General features: G+C 42.0%; 1 protein-coding gene across 2 annotated transcripts in view; it reads left to right on the top strand.

Moving 5' to 3' along the window:
- The window catches only part of Dpp10 (dipeptidyl peptidase like 10), a 1523950-nt gene that overhangs the window by 801530 nt on the left and 703076 nt on the right, over positions 1–19344 (top strand). Inside the window, exon 1 of one of the 2 annotated variants that reach the window (XM_060371776.1) lies at positions 10634–11353. The exons of the other annotated variant lie outside the window; for it this stretch is intronic. Coding sequence (XP_060227759.1) covers positions 11282–11353 — 72 coding nt within the window. The 5' untranslated portion in view covers positions 10634–11281. Of the gene's footprint in view, positions 1–10633; positions 11354–19344 lie in introns of those variants that run through there. 2 annotated transcript variants of the gene reach the window in all.

Raw genomic sequence — 19344 nt, 5'->3', positions numbered from 1 at the left:
CCAGGTGGGTGACTGCTCAAGCAGGGCTGCATGCACAGAGAGTCTTGTACCACAGGAACCCACATCTTTTCTTTCATGGAGAGGTGTGACTCCTCAAAAGTTTACAGGACCAATATCTATTAATATTTTGTGAGACAAAATTCTGGCAAATGTGGAATACTGAATTGTGAACGATGAATAGAAAATGGGCTTTCTTTTTTTTTCATTTTTTAAAAACTTTTATTAATTATACTTTATTCACGTTGTATCCCCCCATAACCCTCTCCCTCCTCCCCTCCCAATTCTACCTTCCCTCCCCCTTCTTCACACATGCCTTTCCCCAAATCCACTGATAGGGGAAATCCCCCTCTCCTTCCCTTTAATCTTAGTCTATCAGATCACATCAGGAGTGGCTGCATTGTCATCTTCTGTGGCCTGGTAAGGCTGCTCCCCCCTCAGGAGGAGGTGATCAAAGAGCAAGCCAATCAGTTCATGTCAGAGAGAGTCCCTGTTCCCATTACTATGGAACCCACTTGAACACTGAACTGCCATGGGCTACATCTGTGCAGGGGTTCTAGGTTATCTACATGCATGGTACTTGGTTGGGGTATGAGTCTCTGGAAAGACACCTGTGTTCAAATTTTTTGGTTCTGTTGCTCTCCTTGTGGAGTTCCTGTCCTCTCTAGATCTTACTATTTTCCACTTCTTACATAAGATTTCATGCACTCTGCCCAACAGTTGGCCATAAGTCTCAGTGTCTGCTTTGATAGTCTGCAGGGCAGAGATTTTAGATGCCTTCTGTGGCAGTTTCCTAACTTGTTTCCTGTTTTCTTCTTCTGATGTCCATCCTCTTTGAATTTGGGATGGGGATTGAGCATTTTAGGCAGGGTCCTCCCTCTTGCTTAGTTTCTTTAGATGTACAGATTTTAGTAGGTTTATCCTATATTATATGTCTATATGAGTGAGTTAATACTGTGTGTGTCTTTCTGCTTCTGGGATAGCTCACTCAGGATGATCCTTTCCAGGTCCCACCATTTACCTGCAAATTTCATGATTTCCTTATTTTTCATTGCAGAGTAATACTCCATTGTGTAGATGTACCACAATTTCTGTATCTATTCTTCAGTTGAGGGGCATCTGGGCTGTTTCCAGCTTCTGGCTATTACAAATAAAGCTCCTACAAACATGGTTGAGCAAATGTCCTTATTGTGTACTTGAGCCTCTTTTGGATATATGCTTTGGAGTGGTATGGCTGGATCTTGAGGAAGCACTCTTCTTAGTTGTCTGAGAAAGCACCAGATTGATTTCCAGAGTGGTTGTATGAGTTTACATTCCCACCAGCAGTGGAGGAGGGTTCCCCTTTCTCCACAACCTCTCCAGCATGTGTTGTCACTTGAGTTTTTGATCTTGGCCATTCTGATGGGTATAAGGTGAAATCTCAGGGTCATTTTGATTTGCATTTCTCTAATGGCTAATGAGGTTGAGCATTTCTTTAAGTGTTTTTCTGCCATTCGATATTCTTCAATGAGAATTCTCTGTTTAGCTCTGTTCCCCATTTTTTAATTGGATTACTTGGTTTGCTGCTGTTCAGCTTCTTTAGTTCTTTATATATACTGGATATTAGTCCTCTGTCAGATAAAGGGTTGGTGAAGATTCTTTCCCAATCTGTAGGCATTCGTTTTGTTTTGATAATGGAAAATGGACTTTCATAAGTGTCTTTTGTCTTAATAATGTAATGCACAAAAATGACTCTTTGTTTTATTGCATGTTCAGTATTTGGGTTTCTCTCTGAATATTTTGAAATTTTCAGATGAACTGAAAATTGTCTAGTTAAATACAGTACAGCTCATAGTGGGCTATATCCTAATGCAGTTAAGAAAAATCCCTCAGAGACACTCTCAGAGTCCAACCTGATAAGACAATCTCTACCTTAGTCTACCTTCCAAGGTGAGTCAACATTGTTTCAAGTTGAGAAATAAATTAATGCCTTTTGGGCTCTCCTTCTCTGCCATTCCCAGGCAGTTGCCTGTGACTGAGACCAGCAGATCCTGAGGGGAGGAAATGGAAAGCAGGGTGTTCCTGGAGTGAAGAGATCTCAGGCAGCTGTGAACCTGTGAGAAACAGAATTCTCAGGAGGCAGACTTCAGTAATGCAGCTTGTTTATTTGGGAAGCGGGGAAAAGACTATTTAAACCTCTAGGGAGTGGGTTGAGGCCTTTAGAGTGAATGTACTTCATTACCCATGGCCAAAGTGCTGGGAATGCCTTACTTGCATGAAGAATTCCAGCTGCTTGCTAGGCATGACTTTATAAGGAGAGAACGTTAATCTGGCTGCCTGGCCATGTGATCACCTCAAGGGTGACAGAGGTAGGGTCTTGAGGCTATCTGCACTGGGACATGCAGGTTCAGGGCAGGGATGGAGGAGTCCTGCCTGTTCAAGAAATTTTTGGGGTTTGGATACACCTAGACCTCACTCTTGCTCTCGGCTGGCTCCCCCAGTTGCATGGCTCCTTGGCTCCACAAAGTAACTATCATATACTTTCACAATAACTCTTTTTAATAACATGCAAAACCAAAAACAAAAATCTTCATGGTAGAACCTAAAGAAGTTTAATATTGAGATAGTGGGTAAATGACTCTTTTTTTCTTTCAAGGACATTTCTTGCATGTCTTCCTTTATTCAACAAGGAAAACAGGCTCCTACTTAGAACTAGATACAAAATCAAAGAAACAACAAAAATGCCCACAATAAAACATTAACCCAGTACCCATGAGAAATTTGCTTTCATCTAAGAATTATAATTTACTACACAGGACAAGAGTCTATTTAACACAACTCCAGTGCTGAGTAAATCAGACTAGAATAAACGTATGAGGTAAAAAGTAAGCTGTACATTATAGGGATAGTTGGTAAAAAGTTTAAGTGAACTTGAGTGAGTTTATGGATGGGGGTTCATAATCATTGGGAAAATAGAAAGATGTATCTGCTTCTCTTTGGGTAACATAGGAGACTGCCAACAAGGACTGTTCACTCACCCTATGAGGCTCTCCATGCCCTATCAATGAAGACTAACTATCACAATCCTGTAAGTCAGTGAAGAGTTAATTGAACACGTTTTCTCTCTTGATTGATTTTTATGAACTATACTATTCATTACAAATTCTATCCACCTCCTCTTCTGATGCTTATTGTCAAGTTATTAAATATAACAAATGATGAAATATTACAAGAAATTTTAAGCTTGAAATTAATTGGGAATGTCAACTACAAATCACTTGCAAAGGAATAAGAAGGTTATAAGCAAGACCATAAATTGCAAAATTATACAAATCTATACCATATACCCAATGTCAGGAAGAGTGTTTTGGAACTGACCAATGGGAGATACTGTAATTTGGAGATCTTCACAGTTGCATTAATAAATGAATAAATAATAACATAATGAATAATAAAAATGTAAGACTTGAAACACTCTAACAACTTCAGAATGTATACTCTTGTGCTCTCGGTTTGCTTTTTATCCTCTCATTCTAACTTGTCTTTTCCTACTTTTTTTCTTTTTTTGTTCTTTGCCTGGAATAAAGCCATGTGACATTAGTAGATATTTAGATTTACACATGTAGATAGAAAATGAGTAATGTAAAATATTTCTTATTATCCTAAATTGATACAGACAGGTAGATGATAGTTGAGTATGAACACAGGTAGATAGATAACTAAAAATAGACAAATAGATGATCTATAGATAAAAATAGGTGAATAGATAAATTATAGATAGGTTGATAGATAGACAGATACACAGCAAAAGAAGATAGATCATTTTAGAAAGAGCAATACATGATGAACAAATGTTAGAGATACAGAGATAAATGGTAGATAAGCAGATGATAAATACATATACAGATACGTGAGTAGGCAGATGAATGATATATAGATTAAATCATATATATATATATATATGATAGATAAATAGATAGAGATGAATGTAAGAAGAGATCTATATCAACAGCAAGCAACTAATCAAGATTCATAGATTAAATAAAATTAAACATGACAGCAATGGGACGTGAATTTTAATGAGCTTCATTACAGTGCAGTCTGTGTCTAAGGATGTCCTGACACTACAATTTGCTCAGTCTAAACAAATAACTTTGTCTGGTGAATATACTTGCACAAAAACCCATGGGCTTGGCCTACAGTCTCCTTTGGAGACTAGAGAAAAATAATTACCAGCCCTAGAAACTCAGCTGGTGGAAAGTATCAAGGCACCTCTAATCTGCACTCAACAATTCTCCAGAGCCTTCACATGCAAGTCCAAGACCACCTCTTGGGTTAAGGAGGAAAATTCATCTGGTTGTGTGAATCCAGTAGTAGATCTTTAGTAATGAACTGAGCATGATAAGTGTACCAGAACATAGAAATCCTCTCTGCCTACCAACATGTAACCAAGATTATATGTAATCTTGTATGTATCAACTTGTAGATTCTCCTAAGTGATCTCTTAGTTTCTTTTCCTATTGCTGTGGTAAAACGCGCTGACAAAAGAGCTTAAGGGAGAAAGGGTCTGTGTTAGCCTCAGGCTCCAAGTTCAGTCCATCATAGCAGGGAAGTCCATGCAGGCAGGGACTTGAAGCAATGTTAACAAGGCATCCACGTAAGGAAACTGAGAAATAAATGCAGATACTGGGCATACTTTATCCTTGTTATTCAATCTATGATCCCAACTCAGGGAAAGGTGCCATCCACACTTTAAGGTGGGTCTCCCCAGGTTGATTAACATAATCAAGATAACCCCCCACAGGTTATTCGAGATTCCTTCAAGTTGACAATTAGCAGGAAATCATTGTGAGTAGGAAATGTGTTCCTGCTGTCTTGTGAATTATAGAAAGTGAGAAGGCAGGTAACTGACCATAATGTGTGACTATAAGAGAAAGTACATATGCCATTCCAAGGACAATCACAAGACGAATTTGAATCACTAGAAAATCTAGACTTGTTTAGGGAAATGAGAAATACCGTTACTTAGCACTCTCTCATGTCTAACAGCCGTTCTGCCATTTGCAGACAGGAAGCTTATTTGTCTCCAAACAAACCAAAAATAACAACTTACTGCTAAATATCATCAGAAAGGAATGGTCTACTGCTTCCTGTGCCAATAACCCATTCAGTGAATGATATTCTTTTAATGATGCCAGTGAGGTGGCTCTTGCTGCTAAGCCTGATGACCTGAGTTTGATCCCCAGGCTACATGTGGTAACCAACCTCTCAGTTTGTCCTCTGACCTCCACACAAATGTCATAATAAGTGAGCACCTATACACAACACCACACACACACACACACACACACACACACACACACTCTCTTCTGTTATTTAAAAAGTAAAATATGGCCTGAGAAGATGTCTCAGCAGATAAAGCCCTTGAGGACCACAGCTCATATCCAAAATATGCACTTAAAAGTCAGACAGCCTGTAGTAGCCTGGCTATAATCCTACAACTTAGGGAATAAAGACAGGAGATCCCCAGGCAAGCTAAGCAGCCAGGTTCAACAAGAGCTCCTACCTTAACACATAGAGAGAAGAGGAGTTATGGAAGACATTCAACATCAATTTCCGGCTTCCACATGCATGCACACACAATTGTACTTGTACCTGCTTGCACCAACTTGTCCACCTACTCATTTATAACCACGCTTACATGCATGCCCCCCCATCCCCATCGTAAGATAATCACAGGATCTGTGCTGAACTTGTAGTGGGTAAAACAATAAGATATCTTACATTTGCAAGTCGTTTCATTGTCACAGCTCAGAGCCACATAGAAAAATCATCCTCAGGAAAAATCACCTGCATTGTTTTATTGCTTCAACGGCCTTATATATGTCACCACGGCTGTGAGGTGAAAGGAAGACTCGAGGTGTGTAAATATAACAAGCAGAGAGACTCTCTCAGACTGCAACTCAGTATGAATGAGCTGTTTGTCAATATCCCTGGGTCTCTGGTGAGCACAAGCAATGACTCTGAGGATATTGCAACTCTGTCTCCTTCCACCAGAGATCATAATTGGGCTATGAATTTTTATAACAGGAGAGTCTTCCTGTAGCAGTCAGAGAGTGACAGAAAGTTTAGTTAACAGTAAAAAAAAAGCTCAGAACAGGCTGAGTCGCCAGCATGGATATCACTTAAATAGGCAATGCCTCTTTCTTCCTGTCTTCATCTTTTTTTTTTTCTTTTAAAACAAACATCTGTTACAGTTTACTGGCTAGATCTTCTGAAATATGCAGCTCATTTCTGAATGTTGCTCACTGTACTGGTTTTCTGCCCAAGGACATGAGAGGCTCTCTGGCACCATGGGGGAATTTCAGAAGCCGATGGAGGTGAGGAGAGGTAATTTATAAATCGAAACCAAATGATAGCAAACGGTATGAGCTAAAGCTGTGTCTTCATGTGCAATGAGCTAATTGGACCCATTTCATGTCAGGTCTCTGAAGCTCAGCTTATCAGCCTCTTCTTCCTGATGCTCTGCTCATTATAGACACTCAATGGGGGACCAGCACCTGCTGGGAAAAGTCCTCTGAAGGTAGGTTATTTGTGACAAAGCAGATTTACTTCAGGAAAAAGAGAGAAGAGAAAGGGAGCAGCTATGCAAGTAGCTGTTTTCAGGGTCACATTTGTTTTATCTAGCTTATCTGCATTTGAAGAGTTTGTCTCTGCTCTATAAAATCTCTAGGCATTTTTGTCTTTCTCTGACATATCAGAGTTTAACTGGGCTTTATTTATTACTTGGTTGCCGATAGAGAGTAAATTTTACGTCTTTGTCCCTGTGTCTCTACTTTGAAATGGAAGATTAGAACAGATAGAACTTTCCTATTTCTGGAACAATCTATCTTTGCCACTGACTTCGAGATATTTTAATAATATCTTGAGCCAATTCACTCATTATCTTCTTTCATAACCTGTCTTCAATGATTCAACATCATATTCTAAAGGGAAAGGAGATAGAAACAGTGTATGAATCTCACCTCTGAGATGGTGGCACTCAGCTATGGATATACAGTAGAGATGTAGGCAGTCAGTATTTGGGAAGGTTGGGTGTTTCTCTAGAAACACCCATGAGTACATGGAGTAGGCAGCTTTGCAAATTGTGTCTTCATGGAAACCTGATACTGGAATTTGGAATCATTCAGTTTTCATGGTACAATGGTGGAATTGAATTTAGTAAATTATTTTGAATAAAAGGGTCAGCTATCTATCACAATCCATACATAACCCTTAAGAGGAGTATTTTACTGGTGACCTCACTGGGTGTTTCTAAGTTGTGAGAACAACTCATCACTGCAACTGTGAATGGCTTTCGTTACCTACTGCAAGTGGTACAGTGTCTATCCTTTAGATCCTCCACGAGACAAAATGAGAAAAAGTACTCAGAGACACTCCAAAATTTATTACATTTTACCTTATTTTACAATTCTGCTGTGCGTGCGAGCGTTGTATGTGTATGAAAGAGTTCTTGAGTGCGTGTGTGTTGCTGAGGAACATCCAGGCACATATGTGAGGAGCCCAGAGGTTCACTTCTGCTGTCTTCTTCTATTGCTCTCTGCCTTATTATTTTACCCACTGCCACCTCCCCCCAAACTTGCATCTTGCTGATTCAACAAGACTGGCTTACCAGCAAGTGCCAGGGATCCTCCTCTATCTGCTTCCCCAGCTAGGGATTCCAGGCATGGAGCCTGCAAAGGACTTTCTAGGTGAGTGCTTGGGGTCAGAACTCAGGTCCTAGCCTGTGCAGCAAACACTTGTTAAGGAGTCATTTCCCTAACCTCATTACAAAGCTTTTTATTATCAGCACTGTCTTGTCAATTAAAATTTAATTTTACATTTATGAATCCTAAAGATACTAATAAAGTAATATATTTACCATAAAAGTAAGCGTAATAAGAAACTACTGGAAAATTTATAGGTAAAGCTATTTTGTGGGCTAACTCACCTTTTCTTTAAAAAAAAATTAATTTGTATTATTTTGAGAATTTTGTACTTGAGTATCGCACACACATCAGCACTACCCCTCCTTTCTCCCTCCAATTCCTCTCCTGTCCACTTTCATTACAAAATCTATGACCTCTTCCTTTTTATTTACTATTTAATTAATTACTGCATATATATATATATATATATATATATATATATATATTCTACTTTTATTTCCCCCACTAAGTTGTAAACATAGAGAAATAATTTATCACTCAAGAGACACTTTTTTGATTAACAAAAATGAACATATAAAACCATGCAGATTTAGAGCCAGAGGAAAATCTTAACAGTGATCAACTGTGAAAAGTTTAATTTTACTCAGTAGGGAAGCAGGTGTGGGTTACCATTGGCTTCACCTGGCTCTTGGCTCTATGATAGTGTAGTGGGAGCAAACTTCTGCCTGCCTGTGCCTGGCTACCACAGGCAGGAGCACTGATTGTCTTAGACGTATCTATGGATATTTGGTTATGATTTAGTATTTGTGCCTTTGTCATCAATGATGCTGTAATCATTGGAACTGCAAACACTTCTTAGAAGGAAAAGCCTTCTCTTATTTTTCCTGAACACTGTGTCTTTCCTTTCAGTAAAAATTAAGTTGTAGCTGGATGTGATGGCACATACTTTTAGTTCCAGCACTTGGGGAGGCAGAGGCAGACAGATACCTATGAGTTTAAGGACAGCCTATTCTACAAAGCTAGTTCAGGACAGCCAAGGTTACAGAGAGCAACCCTGTCTTTGAAGAAAAAAAAATTATATATATATATATATATATATATATATATATATATAAATTAAGTTGGAACTAAAAAAGCTAACATTGTAATTTAAGTGTTTTATTCTTCATATTTGAGAGAGAGAGTGAGAGAGAGAGATTTTACTTGGGAAAGGCAATTTACATGTGATTGAGTTTCCAAAGTTTAAACTGTAAGAATCCACTGCAAAAGACAAAAACTCAAAGTAGCTATCCTTAAAAATATGATTCTCTCCCAGGCACCTGAGTTAGTGAAGCATGTAATGATTTATGTCTTGATTTGTAAGTAAAGTAAATTTATACTGAATACTAAAAATGGATGCAAGTTCAGCCACTGACTTCAGTCCAATAAGTTATCCTAAATGGAAGCTGCTATTCCTGCGGCGTACTTGCAGCATGTGAAAGAAATCTGTTATAAAGTAAGTTCCCTCACATTGAGCAAATTGTCCAAAATGGAAATGCTTGAGACGACTCATACACTTCAGTAATGAAGAGAAGAGCGGAATGTAAAGATGGAGGCATTTTCTGAATAATATGTGCTCTCTCCCCAACCCCTCTAACAATTCAGGAGGGGGAGAAATCCGGGCTGCCAGATTTATGGGCTAGCTATTTTACTTGTATTTCATTTTTATATGTGCTTTATACTTTTACAGCAAGTAAAATTATTCCCATCAAAAAGTTATTTCTACTGAAACAGAACAAATAGAACATTCATAGGAAGCCCAGGATCATAGCTGTTTGGAAAGTAAAGATTTCTCTTCACCCAGAGTTCTTATTATGACTGCTTGGGGGTAAACATGTATATATTTGTAGTAGCACAACTGACAAGACAGACAGCTGACAAGTGGAGAAGATGGACAGAGTAACCAGGGCAGGAAGGGTGAAAGCCCTTTGGTAACCACGCCCACTCCTGGCTGTCTGAGTGTCTGTTCTTTTCTGCTGGTCTGGCTTACCCCAGCTACTGAATTTATCCACGCACCAGCTGGCAACAGGGCTCTTTAGGAAAGGACGCTTGCTGGAAATCATGAACAGCAGAGTTCAATCCCCAGAACCAACTTGGTGGAAGAGGAAAACCATCGCGCCAATAGTTGCCTCGCTTTTGCCTTTCACTGATGAGCAATCCTCAGTGGAACCGGAAATCAGGGACTAGGACATGACTTGTGCTCCATTTACCAAAAGTACCTCGGACAGAGCCACCTGCGGGTACACGTGGCTGAAATTAGTGACCTTTGATAATTATAGTCCAAAGTGCTCCACTTCTAAACTAGGCTGACTTTCTGATTTTTAACACGGCTTCAGGTGTTAGGTTTAAGCTCCTGCACACAGGTGGAAGGCGAATGGAGAGGATTGGCGCCTTAATCTGTCCCTTGCGTCCCCCCTGCCCTTATAGTGTGTTTCTGTCCAATGCAGGCTCAGGGAAACATTTTTGGAATGGCTTGAATAAAACTTAAAATGTGAAGGGATTTCTGAAAAGGTATCCAGGAAAAAGACTGTGGAAAGAAGAATCATGTCTCGTTAATGTCATTTTTCACAAACCTTTAGGGATTCCAATGCGCTACCCAGGCAGCCATCTAGGGAATCCAGGCTGGAGGTTAAAGCCTTTCTATTGCCTTAAGTCAGCGGACGCACAGCCTCAGGGCACCGTGTGGGACAAATGTCTCCCGTGCAGACAGGTGTTGCACACACCCACTGGAGCTCCAGGCGGGGATTCCAGCTCCCCCGCCACCACCTCCCCCCCCCCCCCCACCGCCCTGCTACCCCTGCTTTCTCGAAGTGCTGGAGCATGCCTAGTGGCCGCTCTGGAGCCGCCGAGGGTTTTTGCATAGTCTCACACTCCGCTTCTCCGGGTTTTATCCGGAGCCCGCGAGGGGGGTGGGCGGGGGGCCGGGGGAGCCCGAAGAGCCCAGCGGCCAGGGCTACACGAGTGGGGAGTGCGTGCGGGGCTGTGTCTCCCGCGCGCTTGACGGTTGCTCGGGAGATGCTGGAGCGCAGAGCCTGGCTGCTGCTGCTGCTGCTGCTACTACTGCTGCTGCTGCTGTTGCTGCACCTGGCGCGCTGAGCACCGCGCGGGGAGCCCCCGGGGCCGGCGGCCGTGCGGGCGCGCGGGTGGCGGACTGCGGTAGAATGAAAGCCTGGCTCCTCCGGCGCTGCAAGCCACCGCTCCGGCCCGATCAGGCGCTGGCAGCCAGCTGCCCGCCGCTCCACTAACTTGCCACTTGGTCGCGTCTGGTTTCTGCGTTCTCGGGTGGTGGTGGGGGGGCGGGGACAGTGGGGAGTCCGAGGATCTGCGGTAGCCAAAAAGAGGGATCCTGCAAAAGGGGGGAGCCTGCTTGCCTCTGCTGCTGCTCTCCATCCCCTCCCTGGCGCTCCCCTCCCCCCACCCCATCGCTGCCACCGCTCTTCTCTTCCGCCAATTCCGAGAGCGACGGGGCGTCTGTGACATGAGATCGCTTGCCAAGTGACGGTCCCCGTGTGAAGTGCCGGCGAGGAAGTGTGAGCTCCAACGCGGGCGGCCAGGGGATGACAGCCATGAAGCAGGAGCAACAACCCGCCCCCGGGGCCAGGGCAACACAGTCGCAGCCAGCCGACCAGGTGAGAGTTGGCCTCTCGGGATTATTTCTCCGGGGAGGGGTGGCTCCAGTCAGCCATCCTGCACCCCTTAGTCCCTCAAGATCGGCTCCCACCCTTGCTTCTCTTCATCCTCCTTCCGCCCTACTCCCAGGCTCTCTCGCTTCCTCTATGGACCCAGCAGGAACTTAGAGCATCCTAGTGCGCTCTGGGGCCGGGAGACGGGATGCTTAAGGTGGAGAGCATCGGGGAAGGGGGCAGAGAGGTAAAGGCTGGAGATGTACCCCAGGTAGCCCCAGCAGAAAGGCTGCCATGGGAGGGAGAAGTGATCTGGTCTCAGCCCTGGGGAGTCTTGACTTCTCGTGAACGCATTTTGGATAGACCTAGCGCGATCCTGGAGACTGTGTCTTGCACAGGTCCAGCCCTGTCTCACTGTGGCGCAAACGCGCGCTGGCCAGAGATACTGAAGTAGGGAAATGAACGACCTTTAAGCTGGCAGAGTTTCCTTTCTTTTTTCTTTTGAGGGGACTGAGGTGGAAAACCAAGGTGGGATAGGAGGACGGAGCTTCTCTGGTCTGCCGAGCGGAAATAAGCGTACCGGAGTAGAAAGGCATTTATTTTCGGGGTGGAGGTGGCAAGGCAGATACTGGCTTTAGTGATTTGTTGGGTCCAGATATGTCGTATCTGCAGAAGTAAGGTGCCCTGTATTGGCTCATTGGTTATTACTGTCCCTTTTTGCGTCCTTCGCTACCTTCCACCCTCCCCCCCCCTTTTTTTGGTTATTATTGTTTAGGTTTTTTGACAGTATGTAGCTTAATGTTATGGAGAGATGTCTGTCTTCCCTGTGTCCGGTCTGGGGCAGATTTGAGAGTTGGGTCACGCTTTTTCCTAAAGTTGGAGGGGTCAGGAGCGTGGCGATGCTCCATCAAGGAGGAGGGGTTCTGTGAAGAGCCTGCCGGAGATACATCACGTTTACATCAATTACAACTGGACTAAGAGAGCCATACTTGGTCAGCGCAATACTCTGGAGCTAGAGGACCCCCGCAGCGAGATGCGGGGGTGGTGGAGAGGCGTAGAGCTCTCTGTCCAAGAAGCTCACTGTCTGTCCAAGGCTGCTAGAGGCGTTCCCGGCAGAGACTCTCAGCTCATGGTTAGAAGTGGGGTGACTGGGCCGGGGACGGTGCAAGGCAGCTAGACCCAGCTCTTCAGCTCTTGGTATGCTAAACACTGAATCTGCCTCGGAGGAGCTGTCCAAATTGCCCAGGAGCGATGCTGAAGCAAAGGAAGGGATGCCAGGGATTTTGTTATTAATATTCTAGTCTTGGTCATCTCTCCTGGCTTCTGGTCTCTTTCCTTCCTTTCTTTCCCCTTCCCACATCTCCGAACATGTGTTTCACACAGGTGGAAAAAATTCAGTGTTTTACAGCTCTATGTTTACTGAGGTAAAATTTGCAGATTTCTGTGACGCTTTGGTTGCCTTCAACCACCCATTCTTGGTCCTTAGATAAGAATGCGAAGATTAAAGCTTTATTCCATAATGTTCCCTCTTCTCATGCCTCTCCTCTGCCCCCCTTCCTTACCAGCACACACAACCATGTAGAGTCTGCTTAGCAGACTTATTTAAAACTATGTTAGGAGAGGAGCATGGATGTGACATTTCCCCATCAATCTGAAGTCCTTAAATTTCATCAACAAGGCTTGGGCTCTTGACTGCTATTGGAGTGATGTGACCGATAAGAATGATTAGTCAGGAGTGAGTCCCCACATGAAAATTTTTGCTCACTAACCTGTGACACCAGCTGGTAACTCGAGGTGCTGCAGACTGCTCCTGTAAAGGTGGGGGTGGCTTGCAAGAGGCAAGCAGACACACAGAAGCACATTGTGTGTGTGCATGGCAAACCCCTTTGTCAGAATTAACCTGACACTTAAAATTCACATGGTAATAGAGGATCAGGCTTGAATTCATTTCTTTCTAAGTTTGCATATTTTAATGGCCACTCCGGATATTCAGGGCATGGTCATCTGCAGAATACTAGTTCCTGTTGGGTGCTTTTAAGAAATTCTGTGCTTGCACATGATTCCAAAGGGTGAGTGGCATATACTCCACACGTGCATTAGAAGAGGTCGATTTTATAAATGCAAGGTCGGGTTGATATAATTATCTAGGTAGCCTCATTGGAATCTCTCAGAAACTCCCGGGGGATCCCTATAACCAGCACTCTCTTTGTCTGAAGATTAATACATGAAATGATGGCTGTATACTGTGGGTGATTGTTGTGAATACTTATGTTACAGTCTGAAGGCCACAAAGAATTGGACAGTCAGTCACTATGCCTTGAATTTCAAATTATCAGACAATGTTCAGACCATATAGAGATGCTAGCATAATAGTGTTGGCTATGCTACTTCCAAATAAAAATTCACAATTAACTTGTCCCTTTGTGCAGTTCTACTCAGTGGTTAAACAGGAGGCACGTTCCAGCCACTCTCTCACTGGGTATTGATTCTGAATGATTTAGATTTCTGAATGTTGTCCAAAAGGTCTTTCGTTTTCTGTGATAGAGATTTTCATGAGCCTCAAAGATGCCTTGTCCTGTGGAATCCGACACCTATGTATATTTGGCACAGGGCAAGAAGAGTGATGCCTGGGACGGCAGTGGTTAGGGGTCATAGAATCTGGTTATATGACCAGAGGCAGCCCCTCCAGAAAAAGAATCAGGGGCTGCACATTTTTAACTATTTTGAATCATTGCTAATATATTTATCATTTTACTCATCACTCTTTTTAAATAGCCATTGATTCATTTATTTTTATAAGACTGATTAAGATAGATATTTTTGTTGTCACAATACTCTACATTTATAAAATGTTCAAAAAGAAATACTGGGACATGGATAGATACAATCACTCCCACTTACTGTGATCAGTTCCTCACTTTTTATTGATGGCTCTAAGGATATTCAGTGGCCAGTTAGAGCTCATTGTCATCTGAGGACAGCCACTTCTCAAGCAGTTGCTGGGTGTGCTCTGATAGTCTTGAGTTAAGCAGGACATACAGTTTTCTATTAGACTCTGAAAGCAACATTTTGAGGTCCATTTTGTAGTTATTTCCACTTTAGGGATGATATAAATGCTCCCTCCCCTTTTTTTAAAGTTAAGTCTCTTAACCAAACTTGTCTTAAGAAATGGTGACGTGATAGACTTGGCTCATTTAAATCTAACCTCCTAACTTCTACACAATCATGACAACATAGTCTCCTGAGAACAGGCAAAATGATTGCAAAGTTTGCTTTCTGCTTGTGTGCACAGATTACCTTGAAGGGTAAATGGTTGTATCTCTCTTTAAATCATCAACCACTGTGTAAATGTTGCCCTTTGAAACATTAACAGTTAACTAGACATATAGTTAAATAATCTATAAACTATGAAACAAATCAGGTAGATCATAGCAAATACATTATGAACTTTTAAAAATGTTTCTATCACTCTTCACTAGTAGTGAGGGCATTCCCAAGGTTTGTGAGGAGAGTTCAGAAGGCGAGGATTCCAATTTGTTCTCAGTCCACCAGGTGGCGCCCTTCTGCTGACACCAATGGGGACATTTACTGCCTGAATGCTAGATTGTCTTCTCAACACCAAAACACAAAACAAAACCAAAAACAACTGTGGGAGCACACAAAACTCAAATAAAGTAAAAGAACAATTTCACTTTCTGGAATAGAACTAAACAGCACTTTTAAAAACAATTGTTTGACAGCAGTGACAAAAATTGTCACCCATTTTTCTTTCTCAACATGCAGTTTTTGTAGAAGACGATTTTCCACAACACACTGGTGCAGGTCTCCTGATAACGAGCCTGCTATCAAGTCATGGTGACGTAGAGCATGCATGACGGGAGCTAGGAGACACAGCTATTCTTCTTTTGTCCATTAGGTAAAACTACTTGAAAACCTTTTGACAGAGCAGCTGCCATTCAGTATTCCTATTGCAGATTTGTATAGCACGGGCTTGATTAAAATTAAAAGTGTGCCCTAAAGACAAAGTTGTAAAGACATTGTTCATGTTTCTTCTACTCATATATAAACATACCATAATTTAGCCATTTATTTATTTATTTATTTATTTAGTGTAGGCTCTTGAAAATGCTTTGGAAGTGATTCTGAAAAGCTTGTTTGAACCAGGCCTGTAACCACAGTCTCTCAGAGACAATCAAGAACCCAGGACAACTAAGAGTCCAGGCAATCCTGGGGTTCAGAGCTTGTGAAGCAAACACAACACAGCAGAACACGACACGAAGTTCAAGTGACAGATTATACAGGGGACATATTATTTATTCTAACCAACGTTTACTATATACCATGCAATTTCCAGTGAGAGTTTTCTACGATTTGGTTAGAAAATATAATTTTGGTTGAATAAAGATCATTCTATGATTTGAGACAAAATGTAAATTTTCTATTCTTTGTCGTTTTTGCTGTGGTGTGTGTGTGTCCAATGCCCATGCACAGCATCTCTCTCTATTGCTCTCCACCTTGTGTTTTAAATACTGAGCCTCTCCCTGAACCTGAAACTCGACCTTACTAGCTAGAATAGCTGGCCTCCACACCCAAGGCATCTGCTTGTCTCCCTTCCCTAGAGTTCCTGCTGTTGGATCTCATGTATATGCTGAGAATCCCACTTGGGTCTTACATTCAGACATCAAACAGGTTGCTGAATGATACATGCCTCTCTTCCATACTTTTGAAACAGTCTTGCTATGTACCCCATCATTGGCTAGACCTCCCTATATATCCCAGGAAGACCGGACTCATGATCCTCCCTTCTGAGTGTGGAGGTGACAGGTGTGATTACCATCCCTGACATTTTAGGATCATCTAATTTCTCACTGTATTCACTTAAACATAAAACAATAAACTAAAAAGAAACATACAACATGAATATTTACATGTAAATCCTTTTATCTACTGAGTTAAGAACATACCATAAAAACTCCTTGCTTGGAATTATGCTTTTATATGTATTTTTCTATTTCAAGGGATGAACAAATGAAACATTAGAAAAATTAAATTGTATAAAAACACATTAAAGAAAATTGTGTTGTTAAATATTAATGCTATATTATCTTATGCATATTACACTGAAAACAAAATGTTTAAGCTAAATATCTCCCAAACTGAGGAGAAAAAATAAACCCATTTCTAAGTCAACTATCATGCCTATGATTGGGAGAGTTTATACCACCAATCACAAATACTTGTGAACTCTTGACTGTGGGTATTTGCTAGAAGTCCGGAGTTCGAGGTCATATGTGATGGTTAGCTTTAACTTACAACTTGACATGAGCTAGAATCAGCTGGGAAAAGAGTCTCAGTGAGGGTTGGCCTGTCGGGGCATCTATTGTGAAGTTTGTTGGATTTTTGGGCTTGTCTTGACTGCCCTCATTGATTTGGGATGATTCCTGAAAGCAGGCAGCACTGCCCTCTGGTCTTGGGCTCTGAATAGGAGTAAGAAAGCCAGCTGAGTGCTAAGTGTGCACGCATTGCATTCATTCTCGCCACACTTACATGTGGTTGTGATTTGATGAGCTGCTTCAAGTTTCTGTCACTTTGGCTTCTTTGTAGTCATGGGCTATGACCTATAATTATAAGGTAAAATAAACTCTCTTTCCTTAGTTGCTTTTGTATCAGAGTATTTTATCACAGCAGCACAAATGAAGCTCCGGCAGGCAGGATGATTTTATGTCTTCATTCTTTCTGTGAATGAAAGAGACTACTATAACTTTACAAGCTTCTTGTGAGGATTAAATGAGATAGTATGAAAAAGAAGAATGCCTCTTGAAGACTGCCCATCTCACACTTAATCCTCTCATTAAATGTGAGGTCTGAGGCTCAGAGCCTAACCAAAATTTAAATGCTAAGAAGAGGATCATAAGTTACCTGTAACAGGTACCTTATATTGTATAGACTTGCTTCATATTTGTATGATTACCTAGTTTATCTGTGAATGTAAGTATCACATGACTGTATTGGCACTTCAAGTCATTAAGGTTTCAATGAATTTCGTTGCATCTCAGAATACAGTCAATCACAACTCATTTTGTCATCCATTCTCTAATGGACCAAGCTGAAAATACAGGCTAGTTCCTTCACAGTTAATTAGGCATCAGAAGTGTTGCATATACTTCCAAAGCAATTGGCTTAGTCAGATAATAAGTATGAGAAAGAGAGTGCTTGAAGGAATGGTGTGATTTATGGAACTATATCCTAGGGACACAGCCATTCTGCTCACGAACTCACAGCAGCTGTCTTCACAAGACATCCAGGGACTTGAGCCTCATCAGTACCCTCCTGGACAGGAAAGAGGCTCACAAGACCCTGCGGACCCTCACTGAGGAGTTCCTCAGTTAATAGCTGCTAGGGAGAACAGTGGTTTATTTTTCCTTCTTATTTCTTCTTTGAAATTATTATACATTCACACAATGTATTTGATTGTATCTATCCTTCACTATCCTCCAACTCCTCTCAGTAAGCCTCTATATCATCTTCCTCTCAACTTCGTGTGTGTGTATGTCTGTGTGTGTATGTCTGTGTATCTGTGTGGATAAGTGCATGTGACTGAAGTATCTTCAGTGATCAGAGAAGGGTGTCAGATGCTCTGCAGCTGGAGTTTCAGGCAGCCATGTGAATGCTGAGAACTAAACTGAGGTCCTCTGCAGAAGCAGAAAGTATTCTTAACCACTGAGCAATCTGTCCAGGCCCTGCATTCAAGTTTTCATTGGTCTGATTACCTGTATGGTGTGTGTGTGTGTATGTGTGTGTGTGTGTGTGTGTGTGTGTGTGTGTGTGTTGTGTTATATAGGTGTTGAGTAGATGTATGTACACATCTCTGTGAGAGTGAGCTCATCTGAGTAGATGTATATGGAAGGCAGAAGTCAACATTTTCTTTCTCATCTTTAAGGAAGTCTCTCACGGTACTTGGTCTTTCTTCTAACCCACCTAGCAAGTGAATGGATGAGATCCACCTGTCTCTCCTTCTCCAGAGTGGTGACCACAAGTGCTTCCACCACCCTCAGCTTGTCACCTGGGTGCTTGGAACCTGCACTCCGGTCCTGATGTTTGCACGCAAGAACTTTACCAGTAGGCCTTTGACTCAGCCCCAAATGTACTTCTTTTTCCCATGTAGAAATCGAGTGATCTCTAAAGTATTTAAACCTACCTTACCTCTCCCAGGTAGGTATTTTGACCCTGAACCACATTCACTTAAGGGGTGATTCTCATTGCTAAGTGCACACAGAGAAAAGTAATTGGGTTTGGGGAAATGATAAGGTAGTTAAGATAGAGATCTGTCATAGATTTGCCTCTTGTTGACCTGTTCTGGAGTCTCAGAAATCTCTATGTTTCCAGTTGTAATAGGAAATGTAACAGCCACTGCCATTCTAAATAGTCCACTTTTATTCAATACTGATAAAATATAGTTTATTTTGAATTATTATTCTCGGGAATTGTTTTCCAGATTTCCATCGTTATGTCTTCTTCATGATAGAGTGAGTTTTCTCAACATGACATGGTTTACCTGAAATGGTAAAAATGCTGATAATTTCGAACCACTCTTCAGGCAATATGCTCATTCAGCTGATGAGAGAAGAAAACATGCCAAATGTTGTTTTCAGAGTTGGTCATTTGGAGGGAGGGAGATGAGAGCGCCAGATGAAGGAATGAGGGCAGAGTTAAACAGATTTCAGGTTGAAGCTGCACAATACAACTCACGATGCTGTCCACGGCCCCTCCAAAAAGCGCACTTACAGCTTCAAAGGGAAGAGGGTGAGGGGAGAGTGGAAGGGATTGCTTGTGTGGCTGTGGGGACCGAAAGAGAAAAATGAGTATTTTTATTCTTAATATTTCCAGGCTTTTAAGCTCTTAAGACCTTTAGATCGCTTGGGATGTTTCCTTCTCCTCCACCCCCGCTACCTCTCATTCTCTCTCTCTCATTGTGTGTGTGTTGTGTGTGTACATGT

The sequence above is a fragment of the Meriones unguiculatus genome, chromosome 18 (assembly GCF_030254825.1).
Source record: "Meriones unguiculatus strain TT.TT164.6M chromosome 18, Bangor_MerUng_6.1, whole genome shotgun sequence".
Classification (NCBI taxonomy): Eukaryota; Metazoa; Chordata; class Mammalia; order Rodentia; family Muridae; genus Meriones; species Meriones unguiculatus.
Note: the sequence above shows the minus strand (reverse complement) of the source record. Positions and strands in the feature narration are given on the sequence as shown.